The 25,638-nt window shown below is 36.5% G+C and overlaps 1 protein-coding gene across 2 annotated transcripts in view; it reads left to right on the top strand.

Moving 5' to 3' along the window:
* COL5A2 (collagen, type V, alpha 2) overlaps window positions 1–25,638 on the top strand; it is a 160,559-nt gene that overhangs the window by 82,888 nt on the left and 52,033 nt on the right. For both annotated transcript variants that reach the window (XM_010862914.1, XM_010862915.1), the window contains exons 3-14: window positions 1,154–1,167; window positions 6,711–6,743; window positions 7,810–7,842; window positions 9,937–9,990; window positions 14,811–14,921; window positions 16,284–16,361; window positions 18,226–18,270; window positions 19,414–19,467; window positions 19,882–19,935; window positions 21,060–21,113; window positions 23,984–24,037; window positions 24,998–25,051. In XM_010862914.1, the coding sequence (XP_010861216.1) occupies window positions 1,154–1,167; window positions 6,711–6,743; window positions 7,810–7,842; window positions 9,937–9,990; window positions 14,811–14,921; window positions 16,284–16,361; window positions 18,226–18,270; window positions 19,414–19,467; window positions 19,882–19,935; window positions 21,060–21,113; window positions 23,984–24,037; window positions 24,998–25,051 (638 nt within the window). The remainder of the gene's footprint in view (window positions 1–1,153; window positions 1,168–6,710; window positions 6,744–7,809; window positions 7,843–9,936; window positions 9,991–14,810; window positions 14,922–16,283; window positions 16,362–18,225; window positions 18,271–19,413; window positions 19,468–19,881; window positions 19,936–21,059; window positions 21,114–23,983; window positions 24,038–24,997; window positions 25,052–25,638) is intronic.

Genomic DNA, 25,638 nt, shown 5'->3' on the forward strand with positions numbered 1-25,638 from the left:
TTTATATTTTAAAAAAAGAGAGAAAAAAAAGAAATTGGAAGTTTAGATATTAGAAAAGAGGAGGTTAAATGATCAATTTATAGAAAATATAATTGTGTACTTACACAACCTTAAGGAATGGAGTAAAAAAATGCTACAAAACAATTTAGTAAGATATTGCAATATAAAATTAACAAATTAATAGATATACTATATACAATTACTTCATAGAAGGTATGTATGTTAGTTGCTCAGTCATGTCCGAGTGTTTTTGAGGCCCTGGACTGTAGCTCTCCAGGTTCATCTGTCCATGAAATTCTCTAGGCAAGAATACTTGAGTGTGTTGGCATTCCCTTCTCCAGGGGATCTTCCCAACCCAGGGATTTGAACCCTGGTCCCCAGCGTTGCAGACAGATTCTTTACCATCTGAGTCACCTATATATGGCTATTATAAATATTATATTTTTATTCCTATAATTCATTCTATGAATATTAATGAATAATAGGAATAAATATATATATTTTTGTATATTACTTCATAGAATGAATAATAGGAATAAAAATATATCATTTATAATAGCAAAATATATGATAAAGTGGTTAAGGATAAACAAAACAAAATATTTAAGATATATCTGAAGAAAACTTTAGAACACTACTAACTCAAATAATGACTTTAATGCATGTAATGTTCCATTCTGTTCTTGGTTAGGAAGACTAAAAGAAAATCAATAATAGTGACCTCTGGTGAGAAGTGAAATGTGGGAAATAGAGAAAAGGGGAGAAGGAAAATTTTCACTGTACAATCTACACCTTTATTAATATATTTTAGGTTTGTTTTTTTAATCATGTGAATGAATAACCTACTCAAAAAAGTATAAAAACCAAAAATAGAGAATATTGATTGAAGATAATTAGTTATAATTTTAATAGCTAATTTTTTTTCTACATAAAGGTTGTGAAGAATATTCAAATGTCAGAATTTTCCTAAGGGTACGTTATTTTGCCTCTTATGAAAATATTGGTGCAAAATAAGTTGGATTTCTATCTACTGGTGACAGGGGAAGCTTTTTAAATTAAATTATGACTCTATAAAAATTATTGAAATAAATATTGAGATTCTTAATAACTATGTATGCATAAAATAATATATTTACTCTTTTCTTTTTTATAGGAAGAGGAAGAAAGGTAAGTTTTACTTTACATAGTTTCATTTTTGTAAATTTAAAAAATTCTAATGATATCTACATAATTCTGTGCTTTGAAGAGTTTGAAAGCTCTTTGTAAAGTACCATACAAATATAACTATATGAGCATAGTTTAGCTACTTTGATTATAGATTATAGATGCCTCTATTTTCTTCACTTTTTAAATTTGTATTTATAGATGGTTCTTTCAGAAGGTTGTGACTACTTAAGGGATTGAGACTATGTCATGTTAATCATATACCTTATATATATATTAGAATAAGTGTCTAATTGCAATGCAGTAGACCCTGAGTCCCTTGGACTGCAAGAAGATCCAACCAGTCCATTCTGAAGAAGATCAGCCCTGGGATTTCTTTGGAGGGAGTGATGCTGAAGCTGAAACTCCAGTACTTTGGCCACTTCATGTGAAGAGCTGACTCATTGGAAAAGAATCTGATGCTGGGAGGGATTGGGGGCAGGAGGAGAAGGGGACGACAGAGGATGAGATGGCTGGATGGCATCACTGACTCAATGGACGTGACTCTGAGTGAACTCTGGGAGTTGGTGATGGACAGGGAGGCCTGGTGTGCTGCGATTCATGGGGTCGCAGAGAGTCAGACACGACTGAGTGACTGAACTGAACTGAGACCCTGCAATAAATGTTTAATTGAATGAAGTAAGGGATAAAAAAAAGAAGGAAGAAAGGGTGGGAGGGTATTTGTTCTACTTCGGTGGAATTGTGGTCCCTCTCCCATCAGTTGGGAAGTAAAGATTTGATTGGGGCTTCCTTGATAGCTCAGTTGGTAAAGAAATAGCCTGCAGCGCAGGAGACCCTGGTTTGATTCCTGGGTCAGGAAGATCCGCTGGAGAAGGGATAGGCTACCCACTCCAGTTTTCTTGGGCTTGCTTTGTGGCTCATCTGGTAAAGAATCTGCCTGCAATGTGGGAGACCTGGGTTCAATCCCTGGGTTGGGAAGATCCCCTGGAGAAGGAAAAGGCTACCCACTCCAGTATTCTGACCTAGAGAATTCATTGAACTGTAAAGTCCGTGGGATCACAAAGAGTCAGACATGACTGATTGACTTTCACACACAAAGATTCAATTAAAAGAATTAATTGAATGACTTGACACACATCACCTCCCTTTCTCTCCTCTTCTTATTGAAGGACTCTGAAATCTAATCCCAGAAACAAGCATTACACTCAACAGGACAATAATGGGGTGTAGCCAAGACCTTGGTATACCTACTCAGTTTAGCCACTTGTTAACTGGACATGTGTGTGTTAGAGTCACTCAGTCTTGTCCAATTCTTTGCTATCCCATGGACTATAGAAGGCCAGGCTCCTCTGTCCATGGAATTCCACAGGCAAGAATACTGGAGTGGGTGTCATTCTCTCCTCCAGGGCATCTTCCCTAGCCAGGAATTGAACCCAGGTCTCCTGCATTGCAGGCAGACTATCATCTGAGTCATCAGTGATTGGACATGGGTGATCCCATTCAGTGAGAGAGTTCCATCCCCTTGAAAGTGTTCTTTGTTTTCTGGTTAAGTTGAAAAGTATGACATTTGCCCGGTCTTATCCAGATGGGATGGACACAGGAATTAAGAATGAAAATGAGGAGTCATCTCAATTTTCATGGCAGATATTAGACAGCAAATTTACATTCTTTGCCTTTGCATGCAATGGAAATTTAGTAAATTAATGATTGTACAATGCAATGCAAGACCTTCATGGTAAGTAAAAGTGATGTCATCAAGGGGAGGTCCTGGTCACTTTTTACATTTTTGGCTCAGAGGGCAATACTGTAAATTCATCTTATTTGTCATAAATATCAGTGAAGCAATTTATATGTCAATATATATCAGAGGAGAAGGACTGCAAATGCCAGCTCACATTTGGTTTACATTTGAAAGCTAAAAAATTATGAAACTTAAATGTTTGAATATAGACTGCAAACAGATAGATGAATTAGTAGGTAAATAGATAAACAACCTGTGAAATAAAAAAGGAATTGACTATGAGATCTGCCTTGATGTAATCAGTTTAATTTGGTTAGTAATCATCCAGTTTACTGAGGGACAATTGCCAGGCTATCTCCTCTAGTTTACTGCCTCTTTCCAAAGGTGGTGTGAGACAGCGTGGAGAAGGACATCCTCAAAGCAGCTGTTTTTAACACATTCTAGTTATGTGCTTATCTTCATGTCTCTGCCATTTATTATCAAGTCATCAGAAATATGAGAGCAGAGCAATATTGTATAAACACATTTTGTGCTAGGTTTATATAATATTGGTTTTTATTTATAATTTATTCATTCACTCATGTTAAGCACCAAATGATTACTGAACCTTTGTTAAAATCCTGTAGGAGGCAAATAATGCAGATGACGTGATGGTGGGAAAAATAACTGTGACTGCCTCCTGTGGTAAAGGCTCCTATAAAAGTGATGAGGCATATCCACGTAGCATTAAGTGATGAGTAACAGATGAGAAGTAAAACCAAACTGTAATTCTCATCTGAACATGAATACTTGAATTTTATGTTTCCCAGGGGTATGAGAATCAAATTTAGTAAAGCTATCATTCCACATAAATTGATTTATTCAAAGCTCATGTTAACAAAAGTGACAAATATTTCCAGTTTTGACTTATTTCCAAAATAAGAAATACATAGAATCATTTGATAAATTTGTTATCAAAACTTGATTATAGAACATTTAACCCAATATCAAGTATTGTGGAACAGTAGAAGGCTCATTTTTCTAATTTTGGCTGAAATAATTTCTCCTCCCTTTTTACTTATATTTCTAGACTTGTTCCAAAAAGGAATTATTCTCATGTATGTGTGTGCGTAGTTAGTCGTGTCCAACTCTGCGACCCCATGTACTGTGGCCTGCAGGCTCCTTGGTTCGTGGGATTCTCCATGAATACTGGAGTGGGCTGCCATGCCCTCCTCCACGGGATCTTCCCAACCCAGGGATCGAACCCAGGTCTCCCTCATTGCAGGTGGATTCTTTACCATCTGAGCCACTAGAGTCCTTTATTTATTAGACACAGATTTACATACCCTCTCCGAAGAAGTAAAATTCTCTTGACATTTCAAAGAAAGTTTTTTTAAACTCTTAAAAGGTTAATTTGTATTACTTTCATGTTAAAAATGGAAAGATCTAGTCTAGAAGTTAGCAGAGGGAGAATGCAGAGATAAGCTTTTCTGCTTTGCTGCTCCCATGTGTTGGCCCCTCTTCCTCTAGTCTTTTCGTGGGTGTTTTTCAGTCTCTTGTGTTCTGCCTTGAGGCATGCTCCTGTCTCTGTAGAGCCATTTCCAATACTTCTGAATTCTCAATTTATTCCTGACTTCCTGAGTATTAGCTACCTCAGCGTTAGAATCAGCAAGTATGATCAGGGTATTATTCTGTCATTGAGTCCATGATTAAGACTATCCAGATTGTAAAATAATTTTTTAAATGAAGACAAAATCTAAAAGTAAAATATTGAAGCATTGTTTAGGTAAAACTCAGGTACATGATGAAAAACTAAGATTGTCAGAATGTTAACAGTGATTATCTCCTGATTGACTATGATACATACTTTATCTCTCTATTTTCTATTATCATAATTCCTTACTAGTAACTCCTATTATTTTTATAAACAAATGTAAAGACAGTGTATATGAAAAGGAGAAGTTAAATAAAATAGAATTCATTACCCTTGTTTTTCCTATAGTTTGGATATAATTCCTAATGCATTCATTCTCTATAATTACCTGGGAAAAAGCATTTTTATAATGTATTAATGATAATTACTATATTAATTTTATTGAGAACTTCTGTGTGCCCAACTGAGAGTATAAAGTATATAATCATTACCTTGGGGAGACCAATATCTGTTGGAAGACAAATACTGAAATAAATAATACAAGTGAATTAGAGGCATGTGTGTATTAGTCACTCAGTCTTGTCCGACTCTCTGTGATCCCGTGAACTGTAGCCCACCAGGCTTCTCTGTCCATGGAATTCTCCAGGCAAGAGTACTGGAGTGGGTTGCCATTCTTTTCTCCAGGGGATCTTCCCGACCCAGGGATTGAACCTGGGTCTCCCACACTGCAGTCAGATTCTTTACCATCTGAGCCACTGGGGGAGTTCACAGTAGAGGTATATAAAGATATAATTCAACCAATGTTATTTAAACAACATACTTGACATCATGCTATAAGAATACAATTTTTGAAAATCTAAAGTTCCAAGAATCAAAAGAAATTCCATCTATATCTGTGGTGTTAAGATATAGATGCAAAGATGGTGTTAAGATAAAGATAAAAGCAAATTATGCTTTATTTACTTTGAGTTATGATAGTTTCTTTTGTTATTTTTTATTTTCCTGTTCAAATAATAATTTTTCTAGGTTTTCCTCAGATATTGAGAATTACCTAATATCATTATGTCTTTTCTTTTCTTTCCTTTTTTTCTTTAAAAGACGATCACATATCTCTTGTTATTTCTCATAGTCTTCCATGGGCTTCCCTGGGGGCTCAGAGGTTAAAGTGTCTACCTGCAACCTGGGAGACCTGGGTTTGATCCCTGGGTTGGGAAGATCCCCTGGAAAAGGAAATGGCACCCCACTCCAGTATTCTTGCCTGGAGAATCCCATGGACGGAGGAGCCTGGCAGGCTACAGTATACGGGGTCGCAAAGAGTCGGACACGACTGAGCGACCTCACTTTCACCTTCACTTTTTTCCATGAGTATAAAAAAGAAAACAATGGCAGGTGTTTTAGGATTGGCATCTGATAAGTTACTAAAAACTAAATGGCATGTAATATGAGTGTGAGAGTTCAAATATATACATATATCTGGATTTTCCTTTGTGCTTTCAGTCTTTGGGTGGTTTTTCCTGTGGTACTTTGACTTTAAATTTTTTAATCACAAGCATTTCTTTGTTTTTAATTATATTTCTTATTCTTTAAAAAAAATACTTATTTGTTATTTTTGGTTGCGCTGTGTCTTCATTGCCGCACACTGGCTTTTCTCTGGTTGCGGCAAGTGGGGCTGCTCTCTAGTTGAGGTGCACGGTCTCACTGCAGTGGCTTCTTGCTGCAGAGCATGGGCTCGAGGTGCTCAGTCTCAGTAGCTGCCGCTCGCGGGCTCAGTAGTTGCGGTGCACGAGCTTAGTTGCTCCGTGGCAGGAGGATCCTTCTGGGCCAGGGATCAAACCTGTGTCCCCTGCATTGACAGGTGGACTCCCATCCACTGTACCACCAGTGGCATTTCTAATCATCTCTTTGGGTCTGATTGCCGTAAAAACTGAACGGAAACTTTACACATTTCACACAGTGGATTAATTTTATTTTCATGTTTTTGAGAGAAGTAGTGTTTTTTTCATGAATAAGACCTGACTAATATTCTAAAATTGATTGTTAACCTTTTTCTCATTTTATTTTTTACCTTTCTTACAAATTTCCATTGTTTACATGGAATATTTTGGTATAACATGTTAATGCTCAATAAGCCACTATATTTTGCTAATTGAATTTTTTTTTTTTACTTTATAGGGACAAAAGGGAGAACCAGGATTAGTACCTGTTGTAAGTATACATGTATATACGTTTTCATGTACCTTTGATAAACTTAGTTATAGCATCGTTGTATATTATTGCTTATATACATACTTTCAAAAATAGGGAATTTAATTATTTTATAACCAAACTTTTAGTATAAAACAAGCAAAATAAAATAAATCAATGCTTAATTTAATATGATATTTTATGTTTATTTTTCCTGACTTTTATTTATTTATTGTCCCATGACTAAAGGTGTAAATCAAGATTTACAAAATTAAATATATCATATGTGAACATAAAGTGATAATTAAGATGTATATTTTTATAGTATATTTAGCTATATCATCCAAATGGAGAGGCATGATTTAATGTGCCACACTTTTGGAAGTATGTTGTTATTATCATGATGTAAAGTCCATAGTGTATAGAGTTCTTAAGAGTTATTTAGACTTGGAGATGATCATAAAGTATATCATTATATAGGATGAAAGTTCTTCACTATTCTCCTTGCTTTTAAAGGAATTATCATTTTGTTAAGACAAAAGTAGAGCATGTTGATTTGTTTGACAATATTTGCAGTTTTGCTTTGCTTTTAAATTGTCTTGTTTTTAACAAAGATCACCTAAAAGGTGAAACCATCCATATTGTTTGTGTTCATTTAAAAGCACAATGCCTAAGGTACTGTATTAAGCACTTCCTACATATTTATTTGTTTGTCTTCACAACAACTCTGAGAGGGAGTTAATTTCATAATCATTATCACCATTTTACAGAAGAGGAATCTTAAATACAGAGAGGATAATTAATTAGCTCAAGGTCATACAATTGGTAAGGGTTGGAGTTGGGATTTGAACGCAGGTTTCCTGGATCCAGCATTGGCTCTTAATCACTATACCAGTACTGCCTCCTTGTATTAGAATTTAAATTAATGTCTTAGCCTTATAAGAAAGTCGGGGAGGGAACGGGCACCAATTGTTAACATCCATTTGTTCTAAAATAATAGCCGGGCCTTTTGTTCTTCTTATCCATTTGACTATTGAGCTTCTAAAACTCTTGAAACTGTCTCTGTGTTCTCTCTTCTGTTGTTTAGGTGACAGGCATACGTGGACGTCCAGGACCTGCAGTAAGTAGTTGCCTCCAGTATTCATGGTATTCTTGAAGTGCTTTGAGATGCTGAATCTTTATGGATATTATGTCCAAGAAAAGACAATAGATTAGAAAACAATGATGTGCTTGGTTTCTTGAAACATTTTGTTTTGAAATGACTTAAACATTTCTTTGCAGCAGTGAATGAAATTGATGAACCCTACCACTTCATGGGAAATAGATGGTAAAACAGTGGAAACAGTGTCAGACTTTATTTTTCTGGGCTCCAAAATCACTGCAGATGGTGACTGCATCCATGAAATTAAAAGATGCTTACTCCTTGGAAGGAAAGTTATGACCAACCTAGATAGCATATTCAAAAGCAGAGACATTACTTTGCCAACAAAGTTCTGTCTAGTCAAGGCTATGGTTTTTCCAGTGGTCATGTATGGATGTGAGAGTTGGACTGTGAAGAAGGCTGAGCGCCGAAGAATTGATGCATTTGAACTGTGATGTTGGAGAAGACTCTTGAGAGTCCCTTGGACTGCAAGGAGATCCAACCAGTCCATTCTGAAGGAGATCAGCCCTGGGATTTCTTTGGAAGGAATGATGCTAAAGCTGAAACTCCAGTACTTTGGCCACCTCATGGGAAGAGTTGACTCATTGGAAAAGACTCTGATGCTGGGAGGGATTGGGAGCAGGAGGAGAAGGGGACGACAGAGGATGAGATGGCTGGATGGCATCACTTACTCGATGGACGTGAGTCTCAGTGAACTCCAGGAGTTGGTGATGGACAGGGAGGCCTGGCGTGCTGCGATTCATGGGGTCGCAAAGAGTCGGACATGACTGAGCGACTGAACTGATCTGATCTGATTTAGGTTAACTGTACTCATTGAAATTAGGGCATATTAGTCTTGTTGACAATGATTAAGGATAGACTACTTTTATCTATTTCATGAAATAAACTGTTAATTCCATCTGTTATTAAAATTAAATCAATAGAATTTGATATTATTGATATATTTCTGATATATTCTATTGTAATATTTTATATTACATTATATAACAATATATTAATATGCATTAGATTGATATAACAGTAAATATTACAGTAGAGTTTGAGAAGGTATACATCAGAATGGCATATTTCTGGTTTAGCATAAAAGACTACCGATTTCAGGTTTGGATTAGTGGTAGCATTCACAGGTAGCCAGATGAGTAACACACACACACACACACACACACACACACACACACACTCCTGTAAATTTTAAAGCACATTAGGTCAATGTAAGTGAAATACTGATACACTTCAACAGACCTGCTGTAGTCATTCTGAAGCATTTGCTTTTAAACAAAAGATTGTGCTTTGGACTGAGTAAATGCACAATCAAATTTTTATAACTCAGTTGAAACTCTTTTGAAGAGAAATAAAATTCTCCTGGCAACTGCCATTTTCTGGGGAAAAAAGTTAATTTAAGATATAGGCACAAAATGCCAGTTTTGAAATATAATAATCATTTGTTATTTTAATGGAAAAATAACTGCAGTTGCAGTTACCATTTGGAAAATTCTTGGTGGGTTTTAAATGTACAGTGGAGACGAGGCAAAGTTAAAAAATGACACTGGATACTTGAAGGCACACAAGGTAGGAGCAGAATAAGCTTTTTTTGCCATTGCTTTCATCAGCAACTTGAATAGCGATCAATAGTTTGGGGCATTGTGTACCAACATGAATTCATACCTTTCTTCAGAGAAATCGAAAATTTGGAGCTTGGACAATAATGTAGTTCTCAAAATTTGAATTGTAAGTTTTTGTGTCTAAGACAAGAGAGCAAAAAAAAAATGATCATTGCAAATTTACAATTATTGTTCAAACTAATTTACACAATTCATTGGGTACCACGTTATATGTACTTCTTTACAAGTCTTTAAGCTTCATTGTGAAAATAAACAGCCTTTCTGATTACACAGAACTTTTATCCATACATGGCTTTATTTTCTGTAGTCTTTAGCTGAAATTTTAAAATAGATATTTCTGTTTTCCAGTTTTCTTATATCAGTAACCTTTAAAGCAAAATTATCTGAAGTATACATGTTTTACAGACATAACCACCATTTTCTGTTTTAGGGACCACCAGGATCACAAGGACCGAGAGGAGAGAGAGGCCCCAAAGGAAAACCTGTAAGTTGACAGCGGAGCTCCCTTTTTGTGAACTTGAACAAGTAAGCCCATCGATGCCAAGTTCCGTGGATGCAGCAGAGAGCCAGTGGCACTTTTCCTTTCTCACCTCTATTAAACTGACATAGAATTCAGGTCATGAAGGGATTGTGCATTGATCTTGATTCAGAGGAAAGCATTGCATGCTAACGATTACCTATGATCTTCTCAGATAACACAGATGATATCCATGTGTCCTTTATGAGGTCAAATTAAAGTAGAATCTAAGGAAACATAATGAATACCTCATATTGTTTTCAGAAGTAAACCGTGCCAACAGTGCATCCTTGAGAGAAAACACCCAAGTTGTGTGATCTGTGGTTGCTCTAGGAATAACCAAATTGGATAAAAGAAAAAGAAATTATTAGAGGACAAAATTTTCTTTCAAGTGGTTCTGTAATGAATTTATTTCCCAAGTAATGCTGCCTTTTTCATTGGGCAGCTGCTGCAGAGCTATCAAAGAAGTAATTTTAAACATCAACAAATTCATTACCATAGGGAATATCTTTAAATTTAAATAATCAACTCTATGTTCTTGAGATAAGCCATGAGATTATTATATAATACATGCTAAATGTTTTCTCTTATTAAGAAGTCCTATTATAGCAATCATTTTTCTTTTTTATATCTCACCCTCAAAATTTGTCTTTTATATATCAATACCAAATACTTAGATGAATTTGTATATCAAAAATAGATTCAGATAAATCTATCATTATCCTATGTTTCAATCTGAAAAATTTATGCTGTTTAATTTTCTGTCTAATGATGATAGCTACTATGATGTAACTTTCTATGGGTTTTTAACCTTCCAAATATGTACTTATCCATATCTAAATGGGAAAAATAGATGAGCAAGGAAGCAACAGACCACCTTAAATATATAAGTAAGGAAAAAAAAAAAAACACATTCTAGATCATGTTACTAAGAACCCTTGCCCCTGGTTTCATCTTTGATACTGTTTTTCGCTTCTACTCATTTTACCAAGAAGGGGATGATGCCAGTACTTTTTCCAAACTGCAGCTGAAGTTATGGAAAGTATTTGCAGGCATGCAGGTAAATGGCAGTGGTCCCAAGGAAGCAGGTCATAGCCATGTAGGTGGGCAGTAAAGCTGGTTTCCGATTATCTCACAGCCCATTCTTCGATGGTGTTCTGCCATGCTGCCTCACCAGCACTGGTAGCTGAAACCCTGTTGGTGGATATTCGGACGTCTGTCCAGACGTCTGGGATGACAGAGGCAGGTGGAACATGACTTCAGCTGGGTGGAGGGTGGGGTCATGCAGGAAACATTGTGGCTCAATGTACTTGTGCCCAGAATAATTGATAGAACTGAGTCCTAAGCGTAGGTGAAGCTGCTGTGAAACTCGTGGTTGGGATTACAGAATTTCTTGTTAGGGTTCAATGAATCTACTCCCCACTCCTCTTAGTATTCTCTTTCCTTTTTCTTCTCTTCTAGACTTAGTATGTGATAAGCTCCCTTTCCTGTCTTGGTTTAGTCTGAGATAATCAATGGGAAGTGCGTGTGTGTGTGTGTGTGTGTGTGTGTGTTGAAATGAGTGAGAAGTAATTATTTATTTGGAATTGAGCAAGACAGTTCTGGTAGATACCCAAGTAGGAAATCTGTTCCTCTCTTAATCCTAGCAAGCAGTGGTGTGATGGCCAAGTGTTTAGTAACTGATTTATTTGAAAAAAATATGCCTATAGCTTTTGCTGATTTCTCTAGTGTGAATACTCCCACCACAACTTTTTCCAAGATACTGGCATGATGTCACAAATGCCTACAGGTTGAATGTTTTACCTCTGGTCCTAAGAGCCTTACCTGGACAAAAGCTGTGGATGCCGCGACATAGGCTGGTAGTGCAATCACGAATGCCACTTTTCTCCCCTTTGTTACCATTGAACGCTACAGAAAGCTCATAAAATAGAGCAGTTCCTCACTCTTAACACCACTGATGTTTCAGTTCAGTTCGGTTCAATTCAGTCGCTCAGTCGTGTCTGACTCTTTGCGACCCCATGAATCGCAGCACGCCAGGCCTCCCTGTCCATCACCAACTCCCGGAGTTCACTGAGACTCACGTCCATTGAGTCAGTGATGCCATCCAGCCATCTCATCCTCTGTCGTCCCCTTCTCTTCCGGCCCCCAATCCTTCCCAGTATTAGAGTTTTTTCCACTGATGTTTGGGGACAGATAATTCCTTGTGTTTTGTAGGATAATTTGGCAGCATTCTTGGTGTCGACCCTCTAGATGCCAGTAGGAACACCTGCCCCCCCCATACAATTGTAACAAATGTAACAAATTGTAACAAATCTCTTGGTGCTGCTAAATGTTCCCTGGCAGTGGGGAGGGGAGCAAATTGCTCAAGATTGGGAACTACTGATACAGAGATCCTCTCATGAAGCCCTCCTTACTAGCCAGTGATCACCACGATTCTCGCTCACACATATCCTTAGTTTTAAGTGTACTGTCCTGGTAACTTCATAGTGACAAACTAGCAACCTGTCAGGAGATGGACGGCAATCAATGGTGTGCTGAGTTCTAATCGCGCCTGTCACTTAACCTCTATAGGTCTCTTTCCTCATCTGTAAAATGGAGAATATACCAGTTATTACTAACTCTCACATTTCATAATGTGGGTGTGTGTGATATTACTAACTATCAGTGAAAAAAGTTCTTTCTGATTTGGGGGCATTATTATTCCTATTTGTGAATGTTTAAACGTTGCCACCTAGTGACAATCTACAAGTACTTGTTATTGTGGATCGTCTCCTGAGACAGTGAAGTATCCTGGGGGAGGGGAAAGAATGATTATAGGGAGAATGCTTACCTTGATTCAAAACTTTTGTGATTCGTCACACCTGGAAATGTGAAAATATGTATTTTAATGTCTTCTGCAGTTATAGTTTTTGTTTTAAATATTTATCAGTAAAATATCACGTATTATAGGCTTTTTTTCTTATTTTCATTTATAGTCATGCTTATGCTCACGTAGTTTTGGATGATTTTCACAGATTTTTATTAATTTTAACCTCAATTTGTATAAAAGTAGATCATGTAGGCTATTTAGATGAGATATCATGGAGGCATAGAGTGCATCATGAAGTCAGTGAAAAAGTGGGCTGTCTTCAGAGCAGACTTTGAAACAGGATTTTTAATCACAGAGGGCTGGGGAAAGGACCCAATTTTTGAGGATTAATATTACCCAAACCTCTCTCTACTCCCAGTGACACTAAATGTAGTTTTTGGTTTTGCTTTGGAAATCTCTTTGGGAACAGAAAGAATGTTTTAGCTCATTTTTTTGTATTAATGATACCTGATTATTAATTAGCAATTTCACATTTTAAAAACACATTAAGTTTTCCACACATAGTGGTCTGAGTAGTTCAGGCTACTACGTTTTATATGCCTCCATTGACAGCATACATTTCCAGACCATGGTGTCACATTTGTATGATCTAGAAGTCTTAGGCAGCAATGAAAAATTAGCCTCCATTATGTAATACAATGAAAAAAGAGTAGAGTGAGTAGTCAGTTTCTGAGAAATCAGTTTTCAAAATGTGAGTTTTTATCAGGCTGTTATCTACTTCTGTTTGAATAGATAAATTTGCTTAATTATGCCACTACTCCAAGAAGTAAACATGTCAAACAGGAGTGTTTGAATATATGAGAATACATATTAATTAAATTTCGGAATAGCTCTTATGCCACCCTCCCCCAAACCATCATCTGCAAGCCACCTCTCCTCCCCACTCTGCTTGTTCTGTGCTTCTTCCCTCCACTGTATCAGCTCATGTTTGCTTATTGTGTGCTGAGAGATAGTCTCAGGTGTAGGCATGGTAAACTTCCTTTACTGTTTAACTCATCATATATATATACACATTTTTTTGATCCCTACTTCTAATTAGTAAAATCATATTGCGTTTTGAGTTCTTTGATCCTTCCTTTCCTTTCTTTGGTCCTATTATGAATTTCCAGTGTTAAAAAGCTAGAAAATACTTAACAAGACTTGTGGGAATGATGAGGTTAGGAGATGGAGCATTTCCAGAACTGGGGACGTGGCTGTTCCCCAAGCTGCCTTCAGAATGTGGGTTAGGAGGAGGGTGGAATTTGGCAGCTGTAACTCATTGCTCACTTCCTTGAGAACTAGACTTGGCTGCGTCCCCATGCCTTTCCCTCTGCTTCTCATGGGTCTGGTCTACCTTTGGGAGTAGTAGGGAAAATAAAGTATATCAGACTTCAAGTACTAGAGTAAAGAAACTGAAATGCGAAAATGTAGTAATCATATACTGAGTGTCTACTATGAGCCAGGAACTATGTAAAACATTAAAAAATTAGATGAAAATCACAAACACTGTTCAAAGATCCACAATGTTCTTTTCTTAAGTGGGGGAAAGTTAAGCAGGAACATACACAGTTAAGTGAATTTAGAAATCGACTAAATAACCTTAAACAGCAAAACTCAAACAAGTAAGGAAACTTATTCTAGAATATTGACAAACTGAATACACTCTTATAATTATTCCAAAACAAAGCTGATTACTGGGAATTTAACACATCAAGAGTAAAATTCCTACCCAGAATGTGTCCTCTCCTGACGGCAGAGGCTGTGACCAGTGCTGAAGTCTGCAGTTTTGGTGTAGCTGATGAAATTACTGTGGGTGGCTGGATTGCTCTTTTTCAAAAAATAATGAACACTTCACTCCATCAAGAAGTTTGTGGCTTTTGTTTTCTCCTAGGTACATATTTGGCAACGGGTTCTAATTTCTTCTGGCTTACTTTTCCAGGGGCCTCGTGGTCCTCAGGGAATCGATGGAGAGCCAGGTGTTCCTGGTCAGCCAGGTGCCCCAGGACCTCCTGGGCATCCCTCTCACCCAGGACCAGATGGCATGAGCAGGGTGAGTGGTGTGCATTGCTTAAAATCTTCTGTAGATAATGTATTAAGTTTTTGGTATATTATTAGGATCTTAAATTGTGTTAGTTCACATATTGGTCTTTAGCTGTAAGGGCAGCTAAGTGAACACAGTGCTGCTGTGAATAACAACAAAACTAGGAAATCCACAGGGAATTGTTGGAAAATTCAAAATATCACTTTTTAAAGATGCTGCTTCAAATGGTTTATCTTTCTTAATGTCAGTTCTGGGCACTGGGATTTTGTTCTTTCTGTTGATTCGCAAGGGCCACTAATATTGTTCCCACTGTGAACTGGAAAGAGAAATGCGTCTCTCTCCTTTTTTGTTCTCTTGGCTCAGAATGCTGAAAGAATCTGTGTCATGTCCTCCCACCAAGGAAGGATGACACATCCAGATGATGCTTGCAAAAGGGCTACTGAGTGGACATCAAAAATGCATTCTGGTTATGTCTCTGAGTGTTAATTTCCTACCAGAAGTAAAATAAAATGTCTTTCTATGCCTGCCTCTTTGAAGTCTTAGTGGCAGACTTTTGAGTAGATTTATGAGCAACTTGCAAAGTGCGATGAGGGAATGTATGGAACCCTGAAATGTGATTTTTGTTTTACAACAATTTTTACACTTGCTTTTCAACTCATTGTAGAAGGAATTGCCAATTTATTTTTTAAAAATACACATCTTCTTTTCCCATTAAAATCTGGAAATTGATAGAACTCCTGGAATGAAAATGGACAGTTTTAGTCAATTGGGTTACCAGAGATTTTTAGATGTGAAGGAGAGAAGGTAAAACTGTTACCAATTTTGGAATATTCCAGGATTCATTAAAAAGATCATAACATTTTAATCAACTTATATAAATACAGTTAAAATTTAATGCCTACTAACAAAGAAAGAATACCATCTAAGTAAAGCAGTCTGGTATAATGGAAAAATCTTTAGGAGAAATGTTTTAAAGGCACCTTTAGGTTTTGTTCAGATGTTTGGCATGCTCTAACAATGGGAAGAAAGCGAATAAAGAGACAAACCTGAAATCGATTAGACTGGCTAAATGCTTATCAGAATGATCCATGCTTTTATCAAGTATCAGGCATTTGGCCCATTGCAGTAGTTATTTTGAAGCAACATAATGAGGAAGATTGTTCACTCAAAAACAGGTACAGTGAAAACAGCTTGAATCTTTTTCCTTGCTTTGAAGTCAAAAGTTTACAATGAAAAAAAAAAAAAAGTTTACAATGATTCTCAAAAGAGTCATTCTTTAAGAATCCCAGAGATCCTACACTTCTCAGTTTAAAAACTATGTTGATACATATCTTTTACTGTGGAAATAATGTCAACACATTTCTTTAACAGCCGTTTTCAGCTCAGATGGCTGGGTTAGATGAGAAGTCTGGACTTGGAAGTCAAGTAGGACTGATGCCTGGATCCGTGGTAAGTGTAGATTTTATTGATAATCAAAGTACTTTGGAAAAACCATTATGCAGAGAGGTTTGAGTTAGCTAGTAAAGAAGTAACATGTGTCTTCTTAAAATATATCCATCCATCCATTCATTCAATTTACTTATCAAACTCTGCTGTGTAATATTTGAAAGCCCAGTGGTGTTCCATTGTAACTGTACAAAGTTATTTGTCTTCATTAATAAAGGACTGTCTGTATTTTTCAGACAGTTATAAGTTAGGTTATAAGTTTCCTAACTTATAACCACCAAAACAAAAACTGTACTTTCTAAAAACTAAAAAAAAGCAAAGCAAAGTCTGTTTTATGGTATTGTTAGAAAGTTATTTGGCAAAATGTATTATTGCCTTGTATTATTTCCTTATATTATTTCCTTACTTACTCTCTGATTGCCTTATGCCGACAACTCTAAAATTTACTCACTGGGCCATTAGCATTCTCTTTTGCATTTCTTCAACAGCTGGAAAGATTCCCATTTTCTCTACTTTAACCTGGGTATTTGGAGCAATGTAATTTTATTAAATGAATTAACTCTCTGCAAAGTGACTCTTCCATACTTTTTTTGCTCATAATATAATTCAAAGGCATTCCAGATTAATGACATTTCAGACAATATTAAGTCAGACTGCATAGATAAACACCCCTTCTACCTATCCTTTGGGCTTCCCAGGCAATGCTAGTGGTAAAGAACCTGACTGCTATTGCAGGAGACGTAAGAGTCCTTGGGTCGATTCCTGGGTGGGAAAGATTTCCTGGAAGAGAGCATGGCAACCCACTCCAGTATTCTTTCCTGGAGAACCCCATGAAAAGAGGAGCCTGGTGGGCTACAGTCCATGGGACTGCAAATAGTCAGACAAAATGGAATGTTTGAGCACACACACCTATCCTTAAGGCCAGTGAGTAATTTAAATATTGTTGGTATATATTTTAAGTCACTTAAACATTGTTTGATTATACACATTCTAAGTCAGTAGCAGTATGGTCTCATTCAATGATTAACTGGGGATATTTTTCTGAAATACATGTTTTTAATCATTTGAAGTTCAAGTTACAGGTGTGTTTATTTTTTTAAATGAAGCTCTTATTTTCTTGCTATCTAAAAATCTGATCAATCCAAAACAAAAATTTACGTTTTCACCATAAGAACAAACTAGATTTTGATTTAATTGCTTTCACTTTTTAAAGTGTGACATTAAAAAAAAATTACATAGACATTTACTAACAACTTTTAAAAATAGCATTTTCCTTTTCTTACCTTTGTTATGTCACATTGTAAACGTTTCATAATAAATTGGGGAAGTCTGTTTGGATACTTTAGACGTATGTCATGAAAGAAAGAAATAACCTACAAAACTCAGTGCCCCAGATCATTTAAAACTTACATTTAAAATAATCCAGTTGCTATTGTTGATAGTTTCATAAGCCTTTAATTCAACGTGCTCATTTAAATAATGAGTTATTTACTGTGAAGCTGAAGAATTAAATAGACAGTTTGATAACAACTTAGGCTTGCCAAGATTTTTCTTTGTTGGTTATTCTGCTTCAATTAAACCACCCCTTCAGTATGCGAGAGTTCTCATCCCAAGACACTGGGTGTGCACAGGCATTTTTATTTCTTTTCATGACTCTGAATGTGTGTATAAGATCATCCCAACATTATCCAAGCTTTAATCTTTTTGAATTTAGCTGTATTCCAGGTGAATACAGAAGGACAATGTCATCACCTTTTCACTGTCAGAGATTCATTTTTCCAGATTCTAAAGTGAATTCAACATTTTTGAAAGTTGTGAACTAATTGTCACGAACACTATGCAACTTTTCTTCTCATTTGTTTTTAAGGGTCCTGTTGGCCCAAGGGGTCCTCAAGGTTTACAAGGGCAGCAGGTAAGTCTTTTTATAATTAAATCACATACTGTAAAAAAAAAAAGAAAAAGAAATAAGTTCTCTGGGAAATGACTGCTTTTGGCTAGGTTTTAAATTGCATATTGTAATGCTCAGAGGACCAGATGGTTGGATAGCATCACCAACTCAATGGACATGAGTTTGAGCAAGCTCTGGGAGATGGTGAAGGACAGGGAAGCCTGGCATGCTGCAGTCCATGGGGTTGCAAAGAGTCGGACACGACTGAGTAACTGAACAATAACAATACTCACTGAATGGGTTGTATTCAATTAATTTTCACTCACTTAGAAATATATTCAATATGTTTTTCAAAGATTTTTCATAATGCTGAAGTTTTATCACCTGTTTCTTTATGTGACTGACCTCCAATACAAAGAATTTTTATGTGCCTGTGTTTGTAAAATAACAGATCATTATCTCGTGTCATGGTGAAAATCCTTATAATTAATTATGTGCCAACTCTGGAGCTATGAAATGAAGTCATAGAAGAATATCACCTCAGTATTATTAGAAATAACAGTGACAATGATCACTCCATGAAATCTTTATAAAGTATGTAATTCTGTACTTTCCTTCTATAACCTTTCAAATACCAATAAAATACTCATGTAGAGCTATTTTAATTTTTGTAGTGATTTGACAGGCTGTAGAACATGTTTTTTTCTAAAGAGAGAGAGAGAAGAATTCCTAGCTCAAACATGCCATATTTTCATTACCATGTGTGTGGAGTTTTACTCCAAGCTATTTTACAGTACTGCCATTGTGAATGGAAAATGTAGCTGATAAGAAGGAGGAAGAGAAGAGGGAGATGACTACCACCATCGACACCCTGTGCCAGCACTATTCTAGGCTCTCAACATGCGCTAGTTACCCAAAGAGTTACAGCAGCTTACTGAAGTAGGCGCCACATTATTCTCATTTCACAGATTAGGAAATGCGATATGGAGAGATGAAGCATTAACAACTCATCCAGAGTCATAGCTGGAGAGTGGTCGAGTCAACATTTTGAGCAACTGCACTGTACTGTGGACAGTATAGGATTTAGTATTGTGTTTTCTTTGATTTGTTCATATAATTTGTGTATTATATATAAATTTTATACAATTTTTTTTTTTTGGATTTTAGGGTGGTGTTGGCCCAGCAGGACCTCCTGGTGAACCTGGTGACCCTGGCCCAATGGTAAATGTCAAGTAAGCATGTAGACCCAGTGTACTGTGAGTCCACCATTACAATGATGTCATGAGTTGTTTATGTTACCACCTCTTTCTTCATGTAGCAATATATTCTAGTCCAGTTCAGGAGTCCTGTGTTATGGACTGTGCTTAAGCTACATATTTCTTGTGGCAGAGTATTTAAATTCAGAGGCTTTGAATATGGTCAGTGGAAAGTGCTGATTTGTGCATCTGGGAAATTAAATTTTTTTCCTTTGAGCACATAATCTGAAAGATACAACATAAACTTCAGAATATTAATGAAGTTGTTTTCTCTGATATTTTTCATTTGTTTCAACGGTATTTTGGATTGTATCATTGATGGATATGGCTAAATAAAGGTGAATATCCTTACTTTCCTTTTGTTTAATTTTGTTATTAGGGTCCAGTTGGTGCACGAGGACCAGAGGGCCCTCCTGGAAAACCTGGTGAAGATGTAAGCTGCTTTTCTTCATTTTGCTTTGAAATTTTTCAAATTTCAAAATTTGCAAAATTTTGGCCAGGAAAGAGCTGCAACATTAACATGAATATTATTCATTGGTTCCCATTTCATTCACCTACTTTTTACTGTCATTAAATTTAATAAAAACAGGAGAGGTCAGAATGGAATTTTATAAAATCTGAACGTGCTCTTAATTGTGATGGTATTGTATTGTTAGGTACTATATCTTTGCCTGCTTAGGTTTTCCATTATGATTTCTCCGTGGGATACTAGAATTGCTGTCACAACAGCAACAACATTTGGTGGGCAGAGCTTTTGAAGTGATCTTAAGGAAAAACACATTTCTTCGATCCCAGAAGATCATTATGAGGCCCTCATTAAATGGATTTTTTAAAATGTGTTCACAGAATAGTGTCAGTATTGCTCTCCAATGCTCAAAAAGTTGTTTCTTTAATTGAATTTTTAAAGTTAAGCCTAAATTTCAGATTTTAACATTAAGAGCATGTGAACATGTGATCAGTGTTCTTAAGAACATTTAAGAACAGTGTATAACAACAGATTTGCTTTCCTGACTTCCTCTGTTAGTTGCACTAAAGTTGAGGATAAAATTATTAGGTAGGCCATTAATGTCTATGTGACATTAAACCAAGAAAATATTTTCTTTTTGTGTGTCATGAGATTTATTTAAGTGGATTACAATGAATTTGGCCATAAAGAAAATATCTCTGGTAGTTCTTAAATTTTTTTTATCACAAGAAATAAATGGTAAATTTATTTTGAGAAGCACTGTTTCAGTGCTGCATGTTGATGTAGAATTTCATGGCATGTGTGTATGTGTGTGTGTGTGTGCAAATTTTGATGTTGAGTAAAATGGAGAGCTAGGTCAGACCAGTATAATTTATATTTATTTCTTCTTCGGATAAACGAATGGAATCTCCACAGACTGACGTGCTATAATGCACTGCCCTCAGGCGTAGGGCTATGCTCTCACCCTGCTTAGACCACTGGATGTGAGCTTTCTAAGGAAGACTTTTTACCTGCGATTAATTTGTCATTTAGTCTCAGGAGAGAAAATTTTAAATCCCTCTTTCCTCCACTTTGCTTTTTTTCCCATAAAGGGTGAGCCTGGTAGAAATGGAAAACCTGGTGAAGTGGGATTTGCAGGATCTCCGGTAAGTTTATACTGATCAATACAACAATACAAAGACAAAATTCAAACAATGAAGAACATTTAAAACTAACTCACCATTCATGGCCTGCACATGTAGTAGACACTGTCACCAAGATACGTTCCCTTCTGTCATTGTGAAACAGGACATTTTGCCAGGATGAGAGCTAATTTGAGTTCCCAGCTTTGCACTGGCACCATATGAATGACCCTCCCAGAGCTAGAGAATTATAACCAAATTTTCAGATAAGTCACCAGCTTGACTTACTTACCTTTCATAATATCTCGATCCTAATTTATCTTTTAAAGATATTTTTAGTTTTTTAAAAGATTTGGTATTCATATGTCAAAAATGACAGCTTTAAAAAGTTTGTTGATTTGTTTTTTATATGCTGGAACAATAAATTGTGGACAGGATGCCTCTTTGGCTGTTCCCTAAACCCTAATGTTGACTGAAATTCTTTATTGATGTTCTGGCCCCTAAAAGCTTATAACCAGATATATTAATCACCAGCTGTCCTAATACAGTTGTTTTCTTCTCACTTGACTCAATACAGGGAGAGTAACTAGCTCTACCAGAATTCAAGATCTGGGTCTCTTGGCTGCTGTGAACCCACCTGTCTTTCTTCACTCATGTTACTTTGATAGGTGCTCCCCTGGGATGTGCTCCAGAGCCAGTGGGAAAGTTAGAAAATGATAAATAAGCATAAATGCTCTAACATTCCTGCTCTTAGACTTTCTCTTGGTCCAGAATCCCCTGAACTGATTCAACTTCCTACTTATTATATCTCCTATAATATCCTAATATTTCTACCACCAGAAACATACAACAATACTGAATTATTTCCATTTACTTTATGAAAATTGATGAGGTTCAATGCTAGGGATTTTTTGGACACACAAATGCTAATGATCTTTTATGGGAATTTAAGCACAGGACTGTAAGGATCATTTAGTTTCGAACACAAAACCAGGCCTGCAGCTCCCTCCTCTCTTTTTCCTTTCTTCCCTCCTCAGCCTGCAAACAAAGCCTGCAGACAAAGACAGGTGGTTTAGTCATTAGCACAGATGTTGGTGTGAACCAATCCAGGCGTGAAACTCCCGCCCTGCTGCACACTTGCCCCTACTCACAGCGTGGGCCCTCCGCGGGGAGGAAAGGCGCCCTGCCAGCATGTCACAGATGCAGTCTGCAAGTGCAGAGCAACGATGTGTGATTGGGGTGTGATGACAGTCTTGGGTCAGCAGAACGAGAAAAGTTTTATGAGCGCTAGTACATCTGGTTTATTTTCTTGCTATATTAGAGATATGTAATCACATGAGAATTCCCTTGCAGACCACAAAAACTCAAAAGTTTACTAATCATTTGAAATAGCATAGCTCAGTAATTCCTCTATAGGCTTAGATGGATGTATGCTGAGTTTCTGCTCAGGATGGTGGGGAGATGAATCTCAGTAAAGGGCAGGAGTCCATTCCAAACTCAAAAGCCATTTTTGAAGTGAAAGAATTTCTAAGTAGGGCTGTGTAAACAGGAGCTTTAGTGGAACTTAATGTGTTCAGAGTGCAGGGTTTGATGTGCCCTTACTGTGATAACCCCCTACAAAACACTACAGAGACATTTTTCCTGAAAGAGGTCATGGAAGAATTATTGCTTTGCTTTTATCACACAAAGTTTGTTTATTGAGTTATTTGTTCGTTTAGTTAACACTAAGTAAAGGGTAGGGTAATACAGAACAGAAGGATTTTGCCGCCTCTGTAAGATTGTACTAACACAAGAGACGTTCCTTGAAAGATTTAGGGAAAGCTCTACGAGTGTCAAGAAAATGAAGAAGATGATGAATGTGAAGCCATTTCTTTATTCAGTTGTTTATTCAGTTTTTATTCTTGAATGCCTACTAATAAGGCAGAAGGCTAAGTGTTAGGGATATGCGGATTGATAATAATAATTGATAGCGTCAGTCTGTGCTACCAAAGTGCTTACTCTACCAGTAGCAGTAGATAGGTTTCAACACAAAACCTATTTAATGTAGGCAGCTGGAATAAGTGAGTAATTAAGTCACTGGATCCTTAACTATTTAAAGAGGGTATGAAGAAACAGTTTCAAGCATCATTTCAAAAAAGTCATGCCATTTTGGATTTGATTTAGTGTCTGATTTCTGTTTTTGTTTTTTTTTTTTAATTTATACAGTTAGGTGAAGGATGCATAGAATTAACAGAAATTAAGAAGTTGAGTCAAGGAACCAACCCATTCTCTTTGTATTACTTGACTTTCTTTTCTGTTGGATATTTCATTTTCTCAGTTTTTTAAACAATCACAAATCCATAAGCTGCTCCTGAATATTTTATTAAAAAATTCTGATAACATTTTAATATAATCTTTCTAATCATAATTTACTGATAATATTTAGAAGTCCAGAAAAAATAGATTATATTTATTTGCTACAAATGCATTAATTATTCTACCACAAATAAAACACAATATAAAAGAGAAGCATAATTTTCCTTAAGTTTCCTGATTATTTTTCCTATACCTTGACCTACTTGATTTAGACACAGAGAATGTAGATTAAGGCTTATTTTCTTATTTTTATTCTTTACTAATTATAACACAGCAATATCATTTGAAAATTTAAAAATGTCATCAAATCAATACCTGGAATTAATCCATGTGTCTGTGTAAGACTTGTTTCCATTTGCCTTGCTAAATTTTTGATAACCTAGATGTATTTTGACATATAAAAATATATTTCACCTATTTTTTCTTAGGTTTGTTGGCAAAAAAAAAAAACTATGTACCAAATATCTTTTTTTGGGAAAAGAAAGTGCCTTATGCAGTTAATGACTCTGAAATGCCTTCTCTCTTTTTTCCCCGCACAGGGAGCTCGAGGATTTCCTGGGGCTCCTGGTCTTCCAGGCCTGAAGGGTCACCGAGTAAGTTCAATCCTCTGTAATCCTTTTAGATACCCTGGCTTATGGAGTAAGGTCTGGGGAGCATTACCTTCAAAATCTTCACAATTTAATTTGTCAATTGCCCTTAACTGGCTATGGTTACAGTAGATGTCAGTTACCAAAATCACAATGCATTTTTACATTTCCTTTGAATTTCATTTGATTCGATAAACAAATGTATTTTGAGTCCTTACAATGTGCTGAATACTGTGCTATAAATAAGAAAGTAGTGATAAATGGGAAATGTCCATGACTCTCAGCTTCAGTCTAATGAGATTTATTTAAGCAAACAGGCAACTACTACGTAGTGGAATATTTACCTAATACCATAAAGTGCACTGCATCACAGGGGCCTAGTCAACTCGGGTCCAACTCAGACACAGAAGGCTGTAGAATGCTTCTGTCTTTAACTCAAGATAATGAATATGCAACTATTAGCTATGTACATACTTACATAGAAACTACACATCTATCTAAAAGCATAGTTGATATTCACTCAGTGTACATTGGCTGGCCTCTGTTTTGAGTGTTTGAGCTTATGATTAGAATGCGTGTGCTGTATTAGTTATTAAGTATTTTTAAAATCACTCCTGGATGTGAACCATATTTTATAACTAAATTCTATAACCATTTGTTTCCCCTAAGGCCACCATACATTTTTCCGTTTCTATTCATTAAATTTCTATGAAGTCACAAAAATTTGAAAGATGAGCCCACTGCAAATTGAAAATGTTATTTAAAGAGGGGAAACCCTACTTTAATTTTCATTGAATAGACGACTTTCAAAAAAAGAGATGAGAATTTGGGAACATTTTGAATAACGACTTTACATTTGCAATCTATTTTCATAAGGCACTTCCTGTGAACTTGTTTTTGGTTCTTCTTTTACATGCCTGAGGCTCAAAAAAGCTGTTAAATACAAATTTATATTTTTCTTCTCAGGGACACAAAGGTCTTGAAGGCCCTAAAGGTGAAGTTGGAGCAACTGGTTCCAAGGTAACTGAATAATATCTCAATACAACCTCACTACAGAATTTCTGTTCTGCTTCAAGTCTAAAATTTTTTCAAGTCCCCCTTAAATAGTTCTAGAGGAAAGAGTAGTATAAAGAATGAATACTTCAGTTCAGTTCAGTTCAGTTGCTCAGACATGTCCGACTCTTTGCGACCCCATGATTTGCAGCATGCCAGGACTCCCTGTCCATCACTAACTCCCAGAGTTCACTCAGACTCAGGTCCATCGAGTCAGTGATGCCATCCAGCCATCCCATCCTCTGTCGTCCCCTTCTCCTCTTGCTCCCAATCCCTTCCAGCATCAGAGTCTTTTCCAATGAGTCAACTCTTCGCATGAGGTGGCCAAAGTACTAGAGTTTCAGCTTTAGCATCATTCCTTCCAAAGAAATCCCAGGGCTGATCTCCTTCAGAAGGGACTGGTTGGATCTCCTTGCAGTCCAAGGGACTCTCAAGGGTCTTCTCCAACACCACAGTTCAAAAGCATCAATTCTTCGGCACTCACTTTTCTTCACAGTCCAACTCTCACATCCATTCATGACCACAGGAAAAACCATAGCCTTGACTAGACGGAC

The sequence above is a fragment of the Bison bison genome, unplaced genomic scaffold, assembly GCF_000754665.1.
Source record: "Bison bison bison isolate TAMUID 2011002044 unplaced genomic scaffold, Bison_UMD1.0 scf7180017864485, whole genome shotgun sequence".
Classification (NCBI taxonomy): Eukaryota; Metazoa; Chordata; class Mammalia; order Artiodactyla; family Bovidae; genus Bison; species Bison bison.